Consider the following 24,875-nt stretch of genomic DNA (forward strand, 5'->3'; position numbering starts at 1 on the left):
TTTTTTGATAAACAAATCTTTGAAGGCTACATTTCTGTTCCCCCATTATTTTGTTTACAAATTTTAGTAGATTAGACAAACTGTTGTTGTGGTGCTATATAAATAAGCTCTCATTTTTGTCGAGCCTTCGACTTTAGTCGAAAAAGCGAGACATAGCGATCCTACATTCCGTCGTCGTCGGCGTCGTCGTCGTCGTCGTCGGCGGCGTCCACAAATATTCACTCTGTGGTTAAAGTTTTTGAAATTTTAATAACTTTCTTAAACTATCCTGGATTTCTACCAAACTTGGACAGAAGCTTGTTTATGATCATAAGATAGTATCCAGAAGTAAATTTTGTAATAAAATTCCATTTTTTCCGTATTTTACTTATAAATGGACTTAGTTTTTCTGCCGGGAAATATTACATTCACTCTGTGGTTAAAGTTTTTAAGATTTTAATAACTTTCTTAAACTATCCTGTGTTTCTACCAAACTTGGACAGAAGCTTGTTTATGATCATAAGATAGTATCCAGAAGTAAATTTTGTAAAAAACAAATCCATTTTTTCCTTATTTTACTTTTAAATGGACTTAGATTTTCTGCCAGGAAACAACACATTCACTCTGTGGTTAAAGTTTTTAAAATTTTAATAACTTTCTTATACTATTTTGGATTTGTACCAAACTTGGACAGAAGCTTGTTTATGATCAAAAGCTAGTATCTAGAAGGAAATTTTGTAAAAAAATAAATCCATTTTTTCCGTATTTTACTTTTAAATGGACTTAGATTTTCTGCCAGGAAACAACACATTCACTCTGTGGTTAAAGTTTTTAAAATTTTAATAACTTTCTTATACTATTTTGGATTTGTACCAAACTTGGACAGAAGCTTGTTTATGATCAAAAGCTAGTATCTAGAAGGAAATTTTGTTTTCTTCCAGTTAACATTACATTCAGTCTGCAGTTTTTAAACATTTATTAGATTCATAAGCTATCCTGGATTTTTACCAAACTTGGACAGAAGCTTCTTACAATCAAAAGATAGTATCAAGAGGAATATTTTTATTGATTTACTTCCTCATTTTTGTTGAGCCTGCGATTAACAGAAAAAGTAGTCGAGACACTGGGTTCCGCGGAACCCTTACGAATTTCTCTTATTAACGTGTTCTTATTTAATTAATATACGCAAAGTGCTAATAAATCATATTCCTGATTTTCCGCAGCGTATTGATGTAAATATTTTGCTTTTTGGTTAGATTCTTTGAGGATGAAAAAAATGGTACTCGTTCGTATTCGTACAGAAATATATATATATATAAAAAAATAAAAGGTTCACACCGTAATATGAAATCTTTAATTATATGATTTCCTTGCATTTCATCTAGTTTATTTCGCTTTGATTTTGTTCTCCCTTTTTTCTCAAACACAATATAATCAATCTTATTTTGTATTTATTGTTGTTACTATAATCCAATTGACAGAGCATACTCCAATTATTATTTAAACGTTTTGTTCTTAAATTTTTAAGCCATATAAAAATAAGCAATGTTGCTTGTTTCTGAATCCTATATGTTGATTATGCATTATCGTAAAAAATGATCTGTTTCATTGAATAAGTTATTGTTTAAACCAAATTTTCGTCCATATTCAATATACCATCCTTTTCCTCTCCTTGTTGACCATCCTGAATTCATTGTTAATTCGTCCAGAACATGCATGAACTATTTGCCACCGGACATGAAGGAAACAATTATCATTCACCCAATTAAAAAAGAGACAAAGACTTTGTTGAAGTTTTAGCTAGATTCGGGATATACAAAACATTTATAATATAACTTTTTTTACCGAATATAGACAAACATTGGTAATCTTACAAAACTTTTGAGGTTATGTGTTTAAATGATTTAAGGTCAGAAACCATGAAATCTTGGTCAGAGTAACATAACTTTCCTCGATGCTTCTGTAATTTTGAAGAATCACCTTTAAACAGATATTATGATCCTCTTATTTGCTGTTGATGACATCATTTTGACATTAAACGTCATAAATCTATAACGCATGAGTTATAAGTCAATGGAGCCTATTACTGCATTAACGCTTATCTACTCTCAAAAAGTATAAATGTATACTCAACCAGCGTGATCAATCAGAAGTGGATTTTAAAAAATTATCAACTCCAAAATTTTCCACTACAAATGTAACAATATTGCAGTAAAATCAAAACTTTTGATGTTCTCACGCTTTACACTACTACTGCCCAATCTCAGTTGGCAGTCTTAATAACAACAGTTTTTTTCTACAAAAATTGAAAACGTATATAATTGTTTCGGGTCATTACATATCTTACTTTGTGGAGAACCTGACTAATTATAACTACCAATAAAGGCCACATGTTATGCGGCTTCAGCAAGTAAAAAGTCCTTATGTTTACACAGTTAAAATCTAATTCTCGGGAAAGTCAGTTTTTAACAAAACATTTAATAACTCAAAAAATGTTACATCTTTATTTTACTGTTTTCTGATTTTCAGAAAACACACATGGTTAAGCTTGTTCAACTATAAATAAAACATCATAGTAGTGTAAAGAGTAAAATAACAAAAATACCGAACTCCAAGGAAAATTCAAATCCCTTATCAAATGGCAAAATCAAAAGCTCAAGCACATAAAACGAATGAAAAATAACTGTCATATTTCTGACTTGGTACAGGCATTTGCTTATGTAGAAAGTGGTGAATTAAACCTGGTTTTATAGCTAGCTAAACCTCTCACTTGTATGACAGTCGCATAAAATTCCATTATATTGACATCAATGTGTGAACAAAACAAACATCCATAATAGGTAAAAATGTAATAAATTGGGGTACAGCAGTCAAAATTGTGTTATAATCTTAATCACTATAATACAAACAAATATGTCAACAAAGAAAAACAAAATGGCTTATAGACAAAGCACATAAGCAAAAATGAAAGACAAGAATACAAACAATGACCACAGCACAACAACACGTTGGTGGGATGCATAAGTACAGAGCCACGCCAAAAGGATATTACCAAAAATGAACTAAACAGTAAAGGTTAATAATTTACAAAGACAAATACAAGAACACTATAAAACTATAACACGTAATTTACATGAAAAACAACCAATTCCAATCGGAGGTAAGCTCCGGTTGAAAAAGACCGTAAAGGAACTCCGTCCAATAACTAAGGATGAGGGTTTGAGGGGGTACAGCAGGATTTTAAGGAGAAGTTGATAAAGCATATTGACAAGAAAACCAACCCTGAATTTTGTCGCGAAGAGGTTTACCATGAAGTAGCTAAAATCACTCACAAAGAGACACATTATTACCACGTACTCTCTGTTAAGGAGAGACGATCTGCTCGAATTAGTGAAAAAGGACAATGCCCCGGTTGAAGACGAGATCAATCAAACTGATAGACGCGAAGCGCTGGATGGCGTATTTGGTACGGTGACCATTGAACCTTTGAAGCAACATGATTTAGATACGTTTTTGCAAGGTAAGTGGAAGCACCATCTTCAGCAAAATCTCCGATTCACTCGCCAAAAAGAAGGGATTGAAAGTGCCATTAGTGGTTCAAGTAGATTTGGTGAAAACGAGTCCCGCGACCGAAGAGAATAACTACGTCAGTCCCAATACTTCAGATCGGCCGTTCTAACTATCACCCAATAAACAGACCTTGAGTTGGAGATCATGTTCATGAGGGAGAAGACTAAAAAAAATATTGCTAAGTACATGCGTGAAGGTAGTGGATAGAAATGGATCTAAAAAATTCAAACCATTCAAGGAAATTTTGTACTTAAACCATTGTCATGACATCAGCCTATTCATTTACCGTGGATTCTGCTTCTAGAATAAACGCTTCCTAAATCTGTCGCTGAAATGGACTCACTTAATTATATTCAATTGATTCCTTTGTTTGCCTAATTTCATTAAGTTTGAATTGGCTAATTTACTGATTTCTGTTCACTACTGGAATAAATTTAAAAACTTACCTTTTTTTGTAGTGTTTATAAGCCTTCACTGGGAATCGAACCCCGCCTCGAAATCTGTTATGTGTGACTCACATCAACACATCGACGAAACTTCTCGGCTGCCAATCGGTTGCAATTTGGATGTCTATTTCATATATATAAATGAACATATAATACATATCGGTACAACAGACACACAGGGCTTGTACCTTTATACATACATAATGAACAATCGTATAGTATACGTTGGTAGCCGCGGGGTTAATATCAATGAATTGTAGAGTCAAGTTAGAAGTAGAGACTTGTCGGTTTAGGTGCGAATCCCTGTGTTCTCTTCGATGTTTCTATTCTTTAGTTTTTCCGTTTTCTTACTGTGTATGTTTTTGTGTATATTTTTGTAATAAGAGCGGGTTATCTCATTTATTTTTTGATTATTTTTGGCTTTTTCAGGTATTTGTAAAAAAAAAAGATTACATTCAATTGTTCCATATTTGTGTTATAAGTATAGTATGCTTTCATCTGTTTTACTACATAACTTTATAAATGTTTATTTGCAAATCCCTTTGCGATTAATCGTGATGTGCCTATAATAAGGTTTCTTGATTGAATTTTCGGTAACATACTTATTATATATGTAGCACTCAGAAACGTGTCCTTCCCCCTAAACGTGTCCGATTCCCCCAAACGTGTCCACATAACGTTACTGAACCGCAAAACATATCTAGTTGTAAAAGGGTCCAAAGCTTGTCATTTTTATAACGCCTAAACGTGTCCATTTTTTAATAAACACCCAAACGTGTCCAATCACCCAAACATGTCCATATGAAGCTTATTTTTTTTCTATAATTGAAACTATCATTCATGTCCATATTATAAATACGTATGTTATTTGGTTTTGCTTTTTCATTAACGTATACTCATTTTACTATTTCATAAAAAAAAAATTAAAAACAAAATACTTAAGGTCTTTTATAAACAAACAGTATAACCTGGATTAAAGTGGGGTGTCCGTTCGGCTATGTTGGATGTAAATGTAAGCAACCATGCTCAGTTAAATTGTAGATATTAAATCAGATACCTCGTGTAGGGAGAATGTCCCATTCTCTGCGCATTAAAACCTTTGTAGCAATTCACTCTTTCATGGTGCCATCAGTTGTATTTTGGAAGGCAACATGTTTTAAAAATTTCCGCAACTTTTATTTAAAACGGCCTCTATTACTAAACAGAGATTGCAGTAGTTGCTTACCGAAGTCATAAATGAATCCGTCTTCACTCGATCTTTTTTTTTTTTAGATTAAAATCCCAATTAGTGTTAATCCCGAATAACCGTCAAAATTTAGGCCCAATCCTAAATTCCCGGTATCATAATAGAACCTATATACAGTATAGTATTTATTGTTAACATGATGTCGTTAAAATAATGCATGAAATATTTGACACTGGACGTTATTTCCTCTTGTTCGTGTGTCTTTGATGATGCTCGAAGCCTAAAATTTTTTAAATAACCTGAAAACCAGTTTATGATTTGAAGAGCTTTTAAAATATCAGAACTGTTGAAAAAAGGGGAAGTCAATTCTGCTGAAAGCCCGCCGTATGATTACTATAAAAGGCATCATCGGAGTTTATTAGTAACACATAATTTACATAGTAAACGATTAATTCAACTGCACTAGATTTATTTTTTTTGCTCTAAATGAGCATGAAATACTTGCAACTTGACAATAAGCAAATTCAGTCAAAAGTTAATTCATATGTTATATATTAAATTTGCAATTATGATAATCATTAACAACCGACATTGAACAAACTAATGCTAATAAGTTACTACCTCATCAACTGTTTCCCCCCATCATAGAATTGCGGTAAACGCGTTATTGATTTCATTTAGGACATACATGTATTGCGCTAAAAGACGTGAGACGTTCTGGCGTTAAATAGTGGACACGTTTTGGCGAATAACAATTATTGGACACGTTTGGGGGTTCTGAAATCGGACACGTTTGGGGAATATTGAATATTACGGACACGTTTGGGGGAATCGGACACGTTTGGGAGTGTTACATATATACAAATATAAGTTCGAATATGTCTTATTTTATAAATTACTATTCTGATGCATAACAATTTAAAGACAGACGTTTTATGTTATATTTGTATTTCTCTAACCAAATGTTTGTGAACTTTGATTTATTAATTATGAATTGATATTTTTTTTACTAATGAAAATATGGTATTTTATACTGCCAAAATCTGCACTGAAGTTTTATTAAAGCGAAAATGTATTTTATACTCACCTGTATTTGTATTATCTAAAAAATTGTTTTATAGGCTTTCATAACTCTTTATAGAGTGGCTCTTGTTTTTAACTTGTGTTTAACTATGCTGTATATTTTATAAGTAACAAGTAGTGAGACTTTGATAAAGTTTTTTCTTGTCTTGTCTTGCATCGTTGAAAATGATAACAGGGTTATTTAAACTCGCTTACAATACCATCTAATTAAGAAACGGCTTTAATTGTGAAAAGACATCAACACAATAGTAATTTTATGACTTTTGAACAGCGATATACTACTGTTGCTTTTATTTTTAATTAGACACACAATGGATAAGCGTTGATTCTTGAAAAACAAACCATTCGCCATCCGGGGAAACTACGCTTATCCATTGTATCTATAATACATATCATTCCTAAAACCACTCACTCATAAGAAGGCCATCATCAACGTACAAAATAAGGACCAGGAAAGATTTTGCTGGGCTATATTATCAGCTCTACATTACGAAGAAGTTGATAAAAACTGTACTAAGCGGGAAAGTTAGTACACACAGTGGGTGGATGAGCTCAAGCTCGATGGTATTGAATTCCCAGTTTCACTCAAGGCGATCGACAAATTCAAGAAAAGGAATACAAGCATCAACGTCAATGTCTATGGTTACGAGGGTGTAAAAAGATATGAGGATGGAGAAGAGGAGTTCCAAGTATATTCCCTAAAGAAATCAAAGAATACCGGTACGAGACATGTAGATCTCTTGTTTTTGACTAACGCCATAAGAGCGTATCACGACTCTTGAGTTAGAAAATATCATCACACAATCATAAACTCTTTTTCTGCCGCAGTTACCTGTGTCATTTCTCAAGGCAGGATATTTATACGAACACATAGATTATTGCGGCCAGAAAGATGCAGTCAGAGTCAAGATGCCGGAAGAAGGATTCTTCCACATATTCTTATATTTAACAGATACCACAAGTGAAAACAACCAGATATGATAAACAATCTTTTAGATATGCTGCTTAATTCAGTTCTATGGATCTATGTGTAAACTATTCTATCTCTTTTGTTGTCATATTGTGTCTGCACGCACTGAATATACTATGCATGTTTTTAATGTATTATTTATTTCGATTCAAAACCTCGCTCAGAGTTTATGTTGAATTGTTATTTAACTTGCCGACTTAAATTAAAACTGTTTTGATTTGCTTGCTTCTACGTTCAATTGGTGACCATTTTGAAACTCATATCGATACTAAAGTAACAACATTTGTTAAGCACCTTCTAGCAAATTTGGTTCAAGTGTCCTGAGAATTTTCCTTAAATCGGCCAAAAAAAAAGTATTTATAACTTCGGTTGGTTTTTTTTTCAGGAATCAGCACCCACAGAAACAACATTAGGAAAAGAACTGTTCAGGAAAACAAGAAATGCCAAAAGCGTATACGCTTTGATAATGAAAGCGACAAGTTTAACTCCATCACATGTCCACATTCGTGTTTTAAGTCAGGTAACTCGTCAGTGGTTGTCTTCTGTTATATCCCATTGTTTTATGGAATTTGGTGTTGATTGCAGACCTCATAGTCTTAATTCTAATTTATTCACAATTTCTTAGAGTCACTTATATGTTCGATTTAGAGCATGACATATTGTAAAGATATAAGTCTATAACGGATAGTGACCTCTAGAAGTCTTTTCGTTATTTTTGGTAGTTTTTTTTCTTGTCATTGTATTGCTGTCCCATCAGCATACATAAACCCACATCTCCTTTAATTTCTATAAACTACTGTAAATTCAGAAATTATTGCGTGTATTTATTATTGCGATTTTGTCATTTTAGACTAAAATGCGAATTTCATTTTTGCGATATTGAGAATAATCCTGTTTAATTCATATAAAAAATTTCAAAATGCGAGTTTAAATTATTGCGATTATAACCCTGTCGCATTTTCCGCAATAATAAAAACCTCGCAATAATTTCTGAATTTACAGTAATTAAATGCTTCAATGAGATTCATTACTTCCTATAACTTATGGGAAAGTACTCCAACAGACCCCCCTCCCCCCTTATTTTTTGTCTGCATTTTCTATTGTTTGGTACTTTTTATTTTGCTTCATAAGTTCTGCAGTGTTTCACTCTTTTGTTTTTATCTGTTCAGCATGTTCAGAGCTGTCCATGATTTTTGTCTCCTTTAATATGAGTTGTACTACACGTATTGCGAGAACTGGTTTTAGACTAAGCAAAAGTTGTATTGACCATATATTTGTCCTCCGAAACATCTTGGAACATCGTACAGAATAGAAAAGAAAAGATTATATATTCTCTTCAACGTTTTCGGTCATTATACATCATTGTCTTTCAAATATTCGGCTTTGAGCGTTCTTGATGAAGGTAAATTCAGAAAAGCGCTTCGGAAACATGAAATTTATAACGTGTTGTTTTCATTATTTACAGCACTGAGTCGATACCTCTGCTGGTGGACTATCAGTCCCCGAGGGTATTATCAGCTCAGTAGTCAGTACTTCGGTACTGACATGATTTATAACAAACTTTCTAAATTTGCCCGTTTATAAATTTCGAAATTACATAGAAACTAAGGTTTCAACTCCCTCAGGCAAAGTTGGCCTTAGATGGATTTGGCTATTTTTTAGGTAGTATTTGGTTTATAGCTCTTCAACGTTTTCGGTCATTATAAATCCTTGGCTTTCAAATATTTGGCTTTGAGCGTTCCTGATGAAGGTAAATCCAGAAAAGCGCTTCGGATGCATGAAATTTATAACGTGTTGTTTTCATTTTTTTTTTATTGAAAAAGGCTTTTGAAAGCTTAGTATGTAGATCTCAAAAAGCTATGACATGACTAATAAACAAACAACAATATATAAGGATTTGGCTTGGACATATAAAAAATTAATTACCTTAAAGGTCAAAATCCAAGTCCAAGGCAATATTTAAAGGTACCTAACACATTGTCATAAGGTGGTGTAATCAATTGCCAAATATCAAAAACCTATGTAAAAGAGTATATAGTAATGTTTTATCCCAAAAAGTCAATTATTCTTACCAAGAGTACAAAGGTCAAGATTGCATAAATGTCATGAAGTTTGACGCACTGTGGTTTCGTTAAACATGGTCAGTCCAAATATCATGCCATTGTCAAAAGATAAAAAAAAGTCTTGGCTGAGACAAAACAATTAGAAGAAGAAAAAGAAAGAAAAAGACGAAGAAGAATAAACATTTTACTTAAACATAATGTCTACCTTCATCAAAGGATAAAAGAAATGAAGAAATAAAAATAGTTACATATGTCGCTATCTTGATGAAAGTAAAATACAAAAGTGATAAAAAAAAACTGTCGTGTGATATACATGTATCAAGAAAGTAAATATAGTGTATTTAATAATAGAATCAAACTACATTTCTGCATGATTTAATCAGAGAAAAAAAATCAAAACAATGATGTGATTTATGTGCTGCGGATAGGTATGTTATTCTCCATGTTGGATATACAACTAACAAGTTTTTTCAATAAATGTTAAATTGAGACTAATAACAGGGCCAACCAAATCTATAATCCACATATCCTCCTTTTAGTAATAAGATTAATTGTATTGAAATTATTTTCACAACGGATAATCAGGAAATTTGAATATACTGATTTACATTAATTTAAGTTTATTCCAGGTCCTCAATCAATAAGTACAAGGCAGTGGACATTGTTCTCTATGTTTTAGTGCCTTAATAAAATTGAACTGCCCCATGGAATGCACATAAATTCTTTAGAACAAAAGATCAGCACTACAGTATTTGACAGAAAACCAGGACATGCATCCAACAGATAAAAACTTCCATAGTAAATACTGTTTAAAGATATTCTTAAAATGCTGCCCAGAAATCATTTTAGGCCAATACTCAGAAAGGATTGGTTGTCATGTACACATACATTACATATATGTCTTAATTTCCATTTTCAATTTTGAATCTATAGGATTAAAGGTAATATGGTGGTCACACACCAAAATCAAAATAACATTACATAATTGGTAGCATATTAATTGTTTCCAACATTTAATTTTAAGCTATAAAATTATTGCACAGATTACATTAGATTTAACAGTTAAGAAATAATTCTTTCCTGCCATGCTTTATGGTCATTTTAACATAGGTAGACATTATATTTGTCAATATCTTTATACCGAGCGTGTAAAATATTGACAAATAAAATTCTTCTAGTAATATTTAGAACTTTTGTACTTCGAAGCAGACCTATAATACACATTGAAAATGCAGCCATTTTGATTTGATGAACCAAAAACATAACAGAAAATCAACAGTTGAACAATAAAAATCAACATATATACGTAAAATTACTTTTACAATGATTATTTAATTTCCTAGCGAGCAACACCAACAAAATTGTCCATTTCGACCTCCGGCGTTGTTCAAAATACAACTCACGATGCAATTTCAATCACGTGCAACCCATGTTTTATTGTCATTAAAACATGGCTTTGTTTCCAAAGCGAAAGAAGGACGTTATATTAAAATGAATCATTAATCTTTTATAAGGTTTACGTTGATCAACTTTTATATTTGTGAAGAATTAAAAATTTCTTTGAATTTTGTCAACTGATAAAAAAACGTATAATAATAAAGTATTTGAAGATTTGCAGGCATCAATTTTTTATTTGTTGATTGCAAATATCCGTTAAATTCATTGGTCATTGCTCCGCTAATAAAATTGTTTTGTGATAATTTAGTTGTCAATCGATACTTATTACTGTTGATTCATTATTATAATTTTTGTGGATTTCGTGAGTACAGGTGAACAAAGAATTTAAAAGTTCTACAAAGTACACATTTTTTAGTCTTGTATGCAGACCATATGTATAAGTCCACTAAACATGAATAAATTAACATTAAAACAAAAATTGGTCCCTTTTGCAAATTTAATAGCTTAATGGGAACATTTATGGAATTACGGATACCTCTATAAATAGTTATCCAATGGCGCTATTGAAGTTAAATCCTTTATTTCATATGATAGAATCCAAGTAAATTAGGAAATCAATTCTTATAATATGGTAAAATACAATTTACAGTAAGCATGCCAACGTACAATGAATCACTTAGTAAATGATAATCTAGTTTGGCACTTTATAACAAATTAAACTGTGATTCAACAACTCTTCCAGTGTGCAAATCTCTTGCTCGGACTAAAAGATCAGTGTCACCAAATACCATCGTCCCTTCTATCTCTAATATTTGTCCAGCTCTGAATTCTGACAACGGAATGATTAAGTTACCTAGTCTCTGACAGCTTCGATCGGTAACATATCGTGGGTTAGGGTCTGTTGATACGTAAATTTTGCACTCTAGGGTTCTTCTGTCGGATTTCAAAACTTGGATTACTTGGGATTCTTCATGACCAGTCTCCACTTGCTGACCAATTTGGACAAATTTGAAAAATACATCCTTGCAACGATTAACACCACCCAGATTGACTTTCTTCGATTGAGGGTGCATTTGAGAATCCCATTCTGGCCAGCTCTGGATACCATAAGTATGACGAAATACTCTAGCGCTGATAGCCTTCGGTTGGTGGCCATATAAAACTGCCCCTTTTAGGACAGCCAGACCTGCTTCTTCAGGAATAATTATCTTTTTATGTTTTCCAAATGTTTCTTTCATTTTATGCTGTATAAGCTCACATTCTGAAAATCCTCCGACCATAATAAGATTTTCTAAATCAGATAACTTGTCATCACGAAACATTCTTTCTAGGTGTGTTATTAAGGCTGCAGTTGTAGATTTGAATAAATCTCTAAATGTATCTGGGAAAATGTGAAGCTTTAGCTTGTTGTAGGAAACTTCCTGACCGTATGGTGATTGCTCTAGAGCGGTCTCCATTTTACCTCTATGGCTTTTTACTAAATCAATTAAGGCAACAGGCAATGTAACGACTACTTTGTTAGTTTGATTTACACGTATTGACCTCTTTTTAGTTTCAAATTCTCTAAATAAGTTAAGGAAGTCCTCAGGTTCAGTTTTTCTTAATTCTTCCATGACTTTGGGTCCACAAATTCTTTTAAGAAAGCTATGGAAAGCTTCATCTATAGATTTACCACCCATGGACCACCACTTGCAGGAACAACTTCCTTAAGTGAACCATCTCCATATCTTTGATGAACTGTAATATCGGCGGTGCCACCTGTACAAAATATCACATGATTTTAGAATATATATATGGTAAAAATTTCAATAAAAACCACGCAATTACATTAGGACAGTTGTTATCCATTCGCTTGATGTGTTTGAGCTTTTTTGATTTAGTCATTTGATTAGGAATTTTTTTTTTGTTATTTTACTTTTTACAAATATATAAGAACATAGAAAAAAAGAAGAAAATGCATATATATCGTTGCATAGAATTATATTCAATGACCACACAATAAACCCTGTTTAAAAAAATACAAAAGTACCCAGATGGAGACAGGAAATGTAATTGATACATGCATGCAAGTTAATTCTGATAGTATTAAAAAAATAGTTTTAGTTAAATAGTATGAAGTTCAAGATTTATTCCTTTGGTTTTGGATAAAACTGTTTTTCATCTCTCTCATTCAGTCCATCAGGATCAAGAGTACGTAGCTGATGCATCCAGAATCTCTCTCTCTGTTTTCTGATTTGGGTGACCCAATTTTGGTTAACCTCTATTATTTGAAAGGTGATATTTTCAAAAGTATGTCCTGTTCCTAAGAGGTGTCTCGTGATAGGGCAGTTTCTTCCTTGAAGTATAAAATGACCGGTGAAATTGCTCTTTTTTTCAATACTACTACAGTAGCACTAAGACAAGTGTTAATTGGTACTGTTAACATCTGTTATTTATCTATGTTTTCCTTTTGAATATACGTTATGTATGTTTTGTTTTGTACTTTCTCTCGTTTAGTTTTAAGTGTCCTGTCAATCTTTGTCAGTTTTTGGTCCATGTTTCAATTGTCTGTACAAATATATCATATGGTTATGTTTGAGTAAAGATTCATTATTAGTATTGATAGTTGTGAATGATCAATGTTTTAACATTAATCTGTAAAATTTGTAAACTATATTAATCACAACATAATCTTCCCTATTATCAAAAAAAATGTTTTTATCCTCAGTAGTATTATTCAGTTTTTGTTACTGATTGCAGGAACTGAGCAAAATCCAGGTCTAGATCAGAGTAATAAAAAGAATTTGAAAATAGTACACATTGATGTGTGTAGTTTACTTCCTCCTCAATTAGACTTCATTAACAATGAACTACATGAGTATGACATTATTTGTATATCAGAATCTCATCTAGACAAGTCGATTAATGATGACCAAATTAATTTAAATGGGTTTCACAAACCTATAAGGTTAGATGGAAATAGACATGGTGGTGGTGTGACCATTTTTTGTGACTTAAACAATCTAGCTTAAATGATCAGCTCTTATCTTGGATAGAAAGTTATCTCTTAGATCGTCAGCAAAAGGTAGTTTTAGAAGGCTTTACATTAACTCTTAGAAGTATAGGCTCAAGTATAGTATACGTTTAAGTAGATCCGGGTCTACAGGGCAGCAATTCGACAGGTCAACAAGTCAGCAGGTCGGCAGGCCAGCATAAAAAATAATTGGGCTCCAACAATCGGATTATTGAGTCAGCAGGTCAGCAGGTCGACAGGTCAGCAGGTATGCAAGTCAACAGGTCAGCATATTAACAAGTTATCGGATTATTGAGTCAGCAGGTCTACAAGTCCACAGGTATACAAGTCGACAGGTCAGCAGACCGATACGTCGGCTTGTAAGCAGGTCGACAGGTCGACAAGTCAGCAGGTCGATAAAATATCCTCACTTAAAAACTTTTTAAAGGCTAGTCGAACGTTTACACTAACCCTAACCCTAGGCCTTACCCTAATGCTAACCCTAACCTGCTCACCTCCTGCTGACCTGTTGACCTGCAGACCTGTCTACCCGCTGACTTTTTGACCTGCTGACCTGTCGACCATTTAACCGGCTAACCTGTCGACCTGCTGACTTGTCGACCTGCTGACCTGTCGACTGCTGACCTGTCGACCATTTAATCTTTACAATATTTTAAATGCACACAATTTACTTAAAAATAAAAGGAACTATAATTGTTTTATGAAAATGAAAACCAAATAACTGAAAACAAAAAAAACTCCCTTATATATATAAGAACCAATTTACCTTCTATGAAAAAATAATAATCCGATGGAACTACAATTACGTATTCTATACTTGATCCGAAGTATATATGCAGGTGTCCCTCAGGGATCAGTTTTAGGAAAAAGTAAAATAACAAAAATACCGAGGTCCGAGGAAAATTCTAAACGGAAAGGGCAAAATCAAAAGCTCAAACACAACAAACGAATGGATAACAACTGTCATATTCCTGACTTGGTACAGGTATTTTCTTATGTAGAAAATGGTGGACTAAACCTGGTTGTATAGCTAGCTAAACCTCTCACTTGTATGACAGTCGCATAAAATTTCATTATTTTGACAACGATGTGTGAACAAAACAAACAGACAGGACCCCTTCTTTTTTTATTTATATAAATGATATAGTGAATGACATTGTTAATGACATGATACTTTTTGTAGATGACACCTCTTAATTTGTTGTAGTAGACGATGATCATGCTGTAGCAGCTGCTTCTTTGACTGATGACTTAGATGTTATCTTAAACTGGGCGAAAACATGAGCTGTTCAATTTAATTGTATTTAATAAAAGGGAAAGGGGGCATCCACCTGTATTTTTTGGGATGAATAGTGGAGACGTTGAGAAAATTATTTTCACTGTCATCTTGGGATAACATTTCAGTCATCAGCTTCATGGAACACACATATTGATAATGTTCATAAAATAACATGCTCTCGTTTGTCTGTGCTTCCACAATTAAATATCTATTAGACAGGAATTCACGTATTCGTATTAATTATGCTTAAATTAGACCTGTATTAGAGTATGGTGATGTTGTTTGGGACAATTGCTCCCAGCACGAGTCCGCGCTTCTTGAAAATAGAAGCTGCTAGAATTATTACTGGACTACGGCGTAATTCCTCAAAACAAAAACTTTATATTGAATTAGGATTAGAAACTCTGGAGAATAGACGAAATAATCATAAGCTTATACTGTTTTATAAAATATTAAATGGGATGACACCTACATACTTTTATGAGCTAGTCCAGTCATATTTTCCCAGACAAACCCCTTATATTTGAGGAATGAAAATAATACTTTTCACCCCCAAGTCTTTCCATTATCAGACTTTGGAATAGTCTTCCACTATGTATACAAAAATCACCAAGTTTATGTATATTTAGAGGTGGACTGGACAAGTTTTATAGGACTGAAAAAATATCTAAACCTTTCAATTATGGGCTAAGGAAAATAATATTAGTCACTGTCAACTCAGAAATAATGGTAGCAACTTAAAATCTCATTTGTTTAATCAGTTCTTATCAGAAAACACTATTTGTGCAAACTGTAATCATCCTATTGAGGATAACTAGTTTTTCTTTTTTATTTGCCTTAAGTACAATGATGTAAGACAGATCTTACTTGAATCCATTCACTCAATTGTTGACAATGTTGACGTAAATATTGACTTATTACTTTTTGGAAACAGATTATTTTCGTATGATATGAATATTGCTATTTTCAAATCTGTTCAGAAATATATCAGTGACACTCACCGTTTTTGTTGAAATTTTCTTATTTTTTGTTTTTTTTCATTTCTTTCCTTTTTTCTTTCAACATTTACTCTCTTATTCCACTAAGTAAGCTTAGTATCTCTTCCAAACCTCATATATACTTCTAATGACTTATAAAGGATATTTACATGTATCAAGTTACTTGAATAGATGATGATTAATTGCCTATATGCTTAAATATACTATATATTTAGTAATTAACACTGTAAATATATATTTGCTTGTGTATGCTCATAAGTAGCATGCATTTTACACTATATTATTTTATTCTGAATACAGTTGTTAATATTTGATTTAAACCTTGTACATGTAATATTGAGAAAGCTTTTGTAGGCTGTGCCTGTTGCTCAATTCGTTTCTTATCTTTATGAATAACATATGTTTAAAATGAAAAATAACCAAATGTAGACAACATAGATGCTTGGTCACTGTTGTAATATTTGTTAGGTTGAAACGCACAGATGACTTCTAATACATTTGTAAGAGTTGTCTCCTATACCCCAGGTCTACCTCCTTAAACAGTTCACTTAATAATGAACTTGTGTACTAAGTTTCAAGTAGGTGTGACCACAAACTACCCTAAACCAAAACTTGAGCCTGATACAGTGATACAGGATGGACGGAAAGACTAATTGAAAAACGGACCGAAAGATCGAAATAAGCCATGTAGTTTTGAGAGATTTTAAAGAAGATCATAATACGGTAAATCCTTTACTGTAATGTTTTTAAATGTCTTGTGCAGTTAACACTTTTTTCTGTTATTTATTTAAGATTGATTGATAGTTGGTTGCTTGACGTCCTGGTCTTGAGCATACTTAATGACAAAAAAATCTGTTGTGTTCATTGAAATTGTTATCTCACTTGAATGACATGTAAACTTAGTAAGTGACGATAAAGCAACTATTTAAAATTGTGTTTCCTCCCCTCGTAAAGTTTGAACTTATTTACCTCCAAGATCAACTACCATGTATTTCATTCCTGCTTTAATTGTCTGTGCAAATGCATTTTTATCTTTAGGATCCTGTCTTTCAGTCTTTATATGCTGACAGTAAATAGAAGCTGCTTCAGGCTCTAAAGCAATACTCAACTGTCCACTTCTAATACCAGCCTGTAAATATATAGTTTATAGAGAATAGAAAATTATCTTATATGGATATTCAACAAAAGGCTCCACAGAGCCCGAATCTCTCATCTGGTAAACATATAGAAATTTGATATTTAGTTTAAACTTTTTCAAAATAAAATAATATGTTATTTTAGAAACAAACCTCTTTTTGCAGACATACAGCTTTTCGGAAGCCTTCCAGTTAAATAAAAAGAGATTGTGGTTTTCTAAATAATAGACAGAGACTAAAAATTGTTATAAACTCCCTTAGTTAGTCATTCAATTGTTTCCATTATATTTGCATTTTTGCCCATCTTGTATTTCTGATCATTTCTTATTTTCTGTTTATAGTTTCTACTTAAAAACTATTTTATTTATCATGATAATAGACAAAAACTGGTACCAATTTTTCTGCACCAGTTGCGCATTTCGACAATCAATGTCTCTTTAGTGATACTCGAGGCCAAACTATTTGAAAAATCCAAAGCTTATCAAAAAGATGAAAAGCTACAAACCAAAAAGGACAAAAAAGTATAGCCAAAGCCGGACAAGGAATCAGAGCTTTGCATGAGGGAGATACATTCCTTAATTTTAAATAATTTCCAAAATTTTGTAACAGCAAATTTTAATAACACAAAATCCGTATTTTCATGCCAGTATCGAAGTACTGGCTACTGGGCTGGTGATGCCATCGGGGACTATCAGTCCACTAGCAGAGGCATCGACCCAGTGGAAAAAAACTTATACAAAAGACTTCATTTCAGTGCAGTTACTCCTATTTGGAGTCATCCAATCATTTTGGTCATATTGACATGTTTGTAAAATTAAGTTTTTATTGTTGGTCATTTTTACTGTTCATTGTGTATGAGTCTCATAAAATTCAGAAGAAGAAAACTTAAAGTGCGGAAACGAAAATAGGACAAACGGAAGGACGGTCAAGGGTAACACTTAATTCCCACTTCGCCTAGCGGCAGGAGCAAGAAAAATCATTGAAAGGCAAAACTTCTATATGAGTCTATATGAGGAGCCAGACATATTGGGATTTTTGAAATCTTGTATTGCTGTTCACATTTTCTTCTTATCTATTACAGCTTTTAAAATAATAGACAAAACTTAATAATTTGTGAAAAAATACTTTTTTAAATGGTATAACTCCTTTAAAACGACGTCAACTAGTTTCCGTCAAATTGGTATACAGTACAACCTGTGACATTCTCTTATAATTGTTAAACATCTGCCATGTTCAACATCAAATTGTGACCATTTATTGGGGGTCATAAAACTTGGGCTATTGGCCATTTATTGGGGTCATAAACCATGGGCTGGTGGTCAATCTAATAAGGTTACCTGGAGAGATGCACTGATTTTATCTATTTATTAGAAGATGGTATGTAAATGACATCCTGCATCAAAACTTTACCTGTACATGTAAATTGTTCTACTAATTTTATAATTCTGTATTGTTATGGGTTGCAAATTAATTCCCTTTCTCAAGCAGTGCCAAGTATTTATATTGTAGCAAATTCATTTGAATCTTTTTCATACTGCTTATGACATAGGCAGTAAGGTGTTTTTTATTACTTTTATTATTTTCCCCAAGGACTAAGGAGGAAAAGCTACAATTCAGTTTATGATATTTTTTTTCTTTCTGTGATTTACAAAAGACTTATCTAATTCTTTTTTTTTAAATGTGAAACAACTTGTAAAAAACCCTTAAATTATAATTTATTAAAATATAATAATGATTAAATGATATAGATTAAAACTATATATATTTAGCAATATGGCTTATTTGAAGTTTTTGTTTGACTGGTTTCATGGTGTTAAAAAAATATAGGTAAACAGAAAGAAAGCCACAAAATAGTTAAGACAAAAAGTCAAAGATAAGTTATTGATTAGCATTTGAAAACAAATCAGAGAATCCTTGAAATAATATACTTAAAAAAAGAGTTATTGTTCATCATATACATTGTAGTCAATTGTTCATTTTCATTATTATTACTAGTAAATGAATAATTTTTAACTTCTTATATGCAAATGGTATGTTTATATGCATCATGAAGCCAGTAATTTAATAAGCCTGTCTTCTTAATAATAAAATGATCATTATCATTTCTTTTACAATAAATTTTGACTACAAAGTTGTACAATGTATTATTATTCAGGAAAACTGCAAATATATCATTTATTTTAACAAATCTCAAAACAAGAGTTGCGCCTGTAGCATCAAAGAAAAGACTTTAATTTTACAAATGTGTGCCCATCTGGAGCAGATAAGTTAGTACCGTACTTTTTGTTCAGTAAGGTTTTGTCCAACATTCAGAATATACTAGTATATCATCAACATTTGATAAATCTTCATCAAAAATGCTAATGAAGAATTTTCTATATATAGTTAATCTTATGGAAAAAAAAAATTAAAAAACAATTGTCTTGTTTATTGAAATAATTGTAAACTAATCAAATATGACATCTTCAGTTGCCTAATTTCTGTCAGTTAACAACCAACATTTTCTCCAGGAATAATGAAATACACATCTATAGATTGTGATATTTTTCTGAACTATTATATTAAATCATTTTTTGTTCTGTGTATATTTAATTATCCTCACTTCTAATTAACGGTGTTCTGATCCTAAAATAAAATATCAGCTTCGTCCCCCCCCCCCCCCCCCCCCCCCCCCCTTCCCCTTTTGCCCCCCTCCCCTTTTGCCCAATAATTTCCTGATTTTTTAAATTACAATTAAGGATTATCAAATTAGTAGAAATTGGAGACTGTGCAAGTTTGCCAAAAAATAAAATAAGAAATAATAACAGCAATATATACAGTCATGGCAATATAAGCTATATATAAAAGAAGAGGTCATGAGACAATTTTTTCTAAAAAAATATTATTTAGCTATATGTTCAACAAGTTTTATTAAATTATTTCATTTTTTTATTTTCTTGTCATTATCACAGTAATTAAATTTGAGACATATATAGATATAAGAAGATGTGGTATGAGTGCCAATGAGACAACTCTACATCAAAGTCACAATTTGTAAAAAGTAAACCATTATAGGTCACAGTATGGCCTTCAATACGGAGCCTTGGCTCACACCGAACAGCATGCTATAAAGGGCCCCAAAACAACTAGTGTAAAACCATTCAAATAGGAAAACCAACGGTCTAATCTATATAAAAAACGGGAAACGAGAAACACTTATAAACCACATCAACAAACGACAACCACTGAACAACAGGTTCCTGACTTAGGACAGGTGCAAACAAATGCAGCGGGTTTAAACGTTTTAACAGGCGCCCTACTTCATGTATATTTACAATGTACCTGAGACACTTTACCTGCCACTTAAATGCAATCATGATTTCCCTTTACCCTTGACAAGTTTTTGGTTAATACCTTAAGTCCGAGTCTGATGTTAGAAAAGGTAACAGAAGAAACTAAACAAAATAACACAATGATCAACATAAACTAACAAAGGACTACTAGCAGTTACTGACATGCCAGCTCCAGACCTCAATTAAACTTGATTATGTCTTCATCATATGAAAATGAAGCACAATCTCTCCCGTTAGGGGTTTAGTATCATACCATCATGAATAGATATTTCCAGCATGTATTGGTATTTTATTTTAACATTACCATAGGAGAGTAAACTCAAAGATTAAAAAAATAAAACATTTCTGCCTAGAACAAACCTTTGTTGCAGCTTCTCTCATAAATTGTTTGGCAGAGTCTTCCCATGTAGCAGGTACTGTTAGAACATAGTGCACATCATTTTCCTGGATACCTTTTATTTTATCTGATATACTCTTAAATAAGTGATCCTTCAGGAACTGAATTGCATACTGAAACACCTTCAAAGCTTCCATTTCTTTATCCAGCTCATCTTTTATCTTTATATCTCTTGTGATTCTCTGCAAAAATATTAAAAAAAAATTGTTATAGCAAATGGATTTAGATACATTTGTCACTATGCTAGTATTTATTACATACACATATGTAGATATTGGGGATGTTAAGAAGTACTCCAATACTTGAGCATTGCTCGGCAATACAGAGTAACGAATACCAAGATGATACTCATCTAATCCGTTTCCTGTAAGGCTACGGTCTCCTTCTCTTTATAAAATTGATTTTCTTGTGAATTCATTTAGTTAAATCAGCTATGTATTGTGATATATAAATCTGCTAACTATTATTTTGTCCCAAATAATAAGGTAGAGGATGGAATATACATTAGAAAACTACCCATACAGTGTTAAAAGAGTATATTTATTACTGTGTTCCCATTTTGTGAATATTTTTCAGAGCAAGTACTTGAGTATTGCTCTGTAAAACCAACGGATACTTGATTATTAATTATTCCATGATTTGACATCATTAGTAAATATTGATTCTATAAATGTATATATAAAAAGAAGATGTGATATGAATGCCAATGAGACAACTCTCCACAAGTGTCTGTTTTCCAAGGAAGATAACATAAGCAAGAAGTTGTAATAGCAAAGTCCATGTTTCTGTATGATAAATAAAAAGATTCACTAAAACCAGAACGACAAAACATTTAAACAGCGGTTGCACAGCTGAATTCCGTACAGTTGTTTTAAAGGAGTTGCTGATTAATATTTGTGTATAAGTTTTGTGTAAGTTTATGCAGCAAAACGTACAGCAGATGATAAGTACAATGGCAAGCCGTTCTCGTCAAAACTATGTTTAAACCATTTTCGAAAAATTTACACACTGAGAATTAAAAAAAACACACTGAGATTAAAAAACCTAAAAACACACACTGAGAATAAAAAATTACACACTGAGATTTCATAAAGACGCACTGAGATTACAAAAAAATGGAAAAACACACACTGAGAATTGAAAATTACACACTGAGAATTGAAAACTACACACTGAGAATTGAAAATTACACAATGAGATTTCAAAAAGACACACTGAGATGAAATAAACTGAAAAACACACCCTGAGAATTTGAAATTACACAATGAGAATTTAAAATCACACACTGAGATTTGTGCGCACTTTTTATGTGCACATATCTAATTAGCATACCTAATCTGAATCTATTACAAGCTTAAAACAACTAGGGGACAGAACTCGTTAGTCCTTTAATTTGGCGCTAAATGTTTTATAAATATTAAAAATACAACGATGCATATATACGTAACAAAAATATAAAAGATTACCTTGCGAAATCAAGGTAACAGTTGAAAGACTTTTGAAAAGGGACCATGCTTAAACAGTTTTAAGTTTTAAATACATGTACATGATGAATCTTGTAATAAATAGCCAGAGAAATAACTGTTAAACATGTTAAAAACATTGAGATAAAGTTAGAAACATGAAAATAACCACCCTTAATGTAGCCGGGGTGTCTAAATGTTCAATGATTGATTTTTCTTAAACTTCTGTTAAAGACTGGGTTAATGTTCTTTCATATTTCAATATGCAAACTTGGGGTCATACACCTTGTTTTTTCGTTAAAATACATTGAAATTAACGAAATCAGGGTTATTTTATATCGTTTATAGAGGGGAAACTTAGTTTTTCTTTATTTAGGAAACATTAAGGTGGTACCAAACACCTTGATTTAAATTATTTTGGCTCGTTTAATTTTCATAAAATTTTGACAAAATATTTACTATGACCCTTTGACAAGAATATTATAATTTCAAAACACTTGAACCAGACACTTTATCGGAAAAATTTCATTGGACATATAGCAGTTTGACAAACACTTATTTTGATCATTGCGAAGCTTAATATTTCATTAACAATAGAACGTAATTAAAAGTTCTGCTGATTTTTACAGAGTTATCTCCCTGTAGTGTTATGTACCACCTTAAACGATAGATTTGCTTTTTATCAATACATGTACTTCTGAAATATCAAATAAAAATAGGGGTCATGGGTCTTTTTTCTTGAAAAATTCCAAAAACAAAATTGTCCCATCAAATTCAGTATAACTATCTGTCCTTGATTTTAAAAGGATTTATTCTAAGAAGAATTTAATTACACTTTACGACACATAATTTTTTTGATAGTTTAATTACTATATTAAAGTTTTAGATATTTTTGTTGTATATTGAATGATACTTGGTAAATCAAAAAAGTATTTTTGCAACATGCCCAGAATGGATGCACAGAAAAATACATCCGATCTACCTTAAACATATTAAACTACATAAAAAAAACTTGGTACTCACCCTCTGATGGAGAAGCATCTTAAAGCAATGAAAATAATAATAATCCTCATGATCACCATCCGATACAAGTTCAGAGTACATATTTTCAGCCTCATATCCAAATGCTACAAATTCTTGACTTTTATTCAGTAAAACAACAGTAGGTGCTTTTAATGACAATAGTTTAGATCCAGACCAAATAGCCGAGTATGTCTTAGTTGGTTCCTTTGTATAGTCATCCTTGGAACTAAAAGCATAGCCTGAATATGCTGTACCGAAGTCTATAGCAGCACACACTCGATATCGAGCATTTGCAGTCGACGATCCACAGCTTTGTCTATCAAATCAACAACAGCACACATTTAGTAAGTTTTGATCAAGGATAATATTATACAAAGAAATATTCATACTGGAACCTTTAAGACTTTCAAGCTGAATCAAGTCAAAGTCACTATATGTTAGGGACTGTTGTAAGTCACTGCAGATCGTTGATATTTAATTTAGATGCATTTTTTTTCTTTCATAAACTAGGACGATTTAGAGTTTTCCTATTGTTGAAGATAGTATGATTATCTCTATATGTCATCTTTTTATTTTTGTTGTTTGCTTGCTGTTTTCATGATATTTATCCTAAATCTCATCTTAGTAATGTTTATTTTACGGAGTCTGCCATTGTTATGCAGAAAATAAATAACAAATATACCGAACTCCAAGGAAATTCAAAAAGAAAAGTCCCTTATCAAATAGCAAAATTAAAACCTCAAACACATCACACGAATGGATAACAACTGTCATATTCCTGACTTGGTACAGGCATTTCCTAATTTAGAAAATGGTGGATTAAATCTGTTTTTATCGCTAGCTTAACCTCTCACTTGTATGACAGTCGCATAGAATTCTATTATATTGACAACAATATGTGAGCAAAGCAAATAGACATAATAGGTAAAAATGTCAAAAATTGGGGTTCAGCAATTGTGTTATAATTTTAAGCACCATAAAAACAAACAACTATGTCAACAAAGAAAAACAAAATGGCATATAGATACTCTATAGACTTAGTAAATAAGCAAAAATGAAAGACAAGAATTCAAGAAATGACCATAGCGCAATAAAATAACGGCCGGATGTATGAATACCGAGCCACGCAGATAACTCCTATATCTGGATTAATTTTTCCAGCAATTTAGCTTTTGTTCGTCAGGTAACTCCTATTTATGCTCCTTATATTTTGTTTTAACTTTTCAGTAACATGTTGACAGCTTTATGTTCCCATCTATGATTTGAAACAAAGATTTGTTATATCCTGCAGATTGGTTGCAATATATACGAACATACCTAACCACAAGCTATTAAAAATTATGACGATTACATCCATAAACGAAGAAAAAAGTAGATTCTTTTAGTAGAATTCGCTTATAAGTGTTTTGTTCTATCAAAAAACGCAACATTTTCTACATAAAAACATGTGCAGAAAACAATACCCTATTACTTCTAAGATAAAACTACGCCTGTCATTTCATATAACTAAACCAAGCAATTTACATTCAAGATTTGTAT

General features: G+C 32.1%; 2 protein-coding genes across 2 annotated transcripts in view; both read right to left on the bottom strand.

The window, feature by feature from the left end:
• The window catches only part of LOC127726325 (cyclin-G2-like), a 486,290-nt gene that overhangs the window by 61,159 nt on the left and 400,256 nt on the right, over nucleotides 1-24,875 (bottom strand). The gene's annotated exons all lie outside the window — the stretch shown is intronic.
• Nucleotides 10,280-24,875, bottom strand: part of LOC127726324 (uncharacterized) — a 63,594-nt gene continuing 48,998 nt past the window's right edge. The window contains exons 3-6 of the mRNA XM_052233650.1: nucleotides 23,337-23,652; nucleotides 20,814-21,032; nucleotides 16,955-17,114; nucleotides 10,280-12,453 (exon numbers count right to left, since the gene is read on the bottom strand). Of these exons, the coding sequence (XP_052089610.1) occupies nucleotides 12,356-12,453; nucleotides 16,955-17,114; nucleotides 20,814-21,032; nucleotides 23,337-23,652 (793 nt within the window). The 3' untranslated portion in view covers nucleotides 10,280-12,355. The remainder of the gene's footprint in view (nucleotides 12,454-16,954; nucleotides 17,115-20,813; nucleotides 21,033-23,336; nucleotides 23,653-24,875) is intronic.

Source organism: Mytilus californianus, unplaced genomic scaffold (assembly GCF_021869535.1).
Source record: "Mytilus californianus isolate M0D057914Y unplaced genomic scaffold, xbMytCali1.0.p SCAF_17, whole genome shotgun sequence".
Lineage (NCBI taxonomy): Eukaryota > Metazoa > Mollusca > Bivalvia > Mytilida > Mytilidae > Mytilus > Mytilus californianus.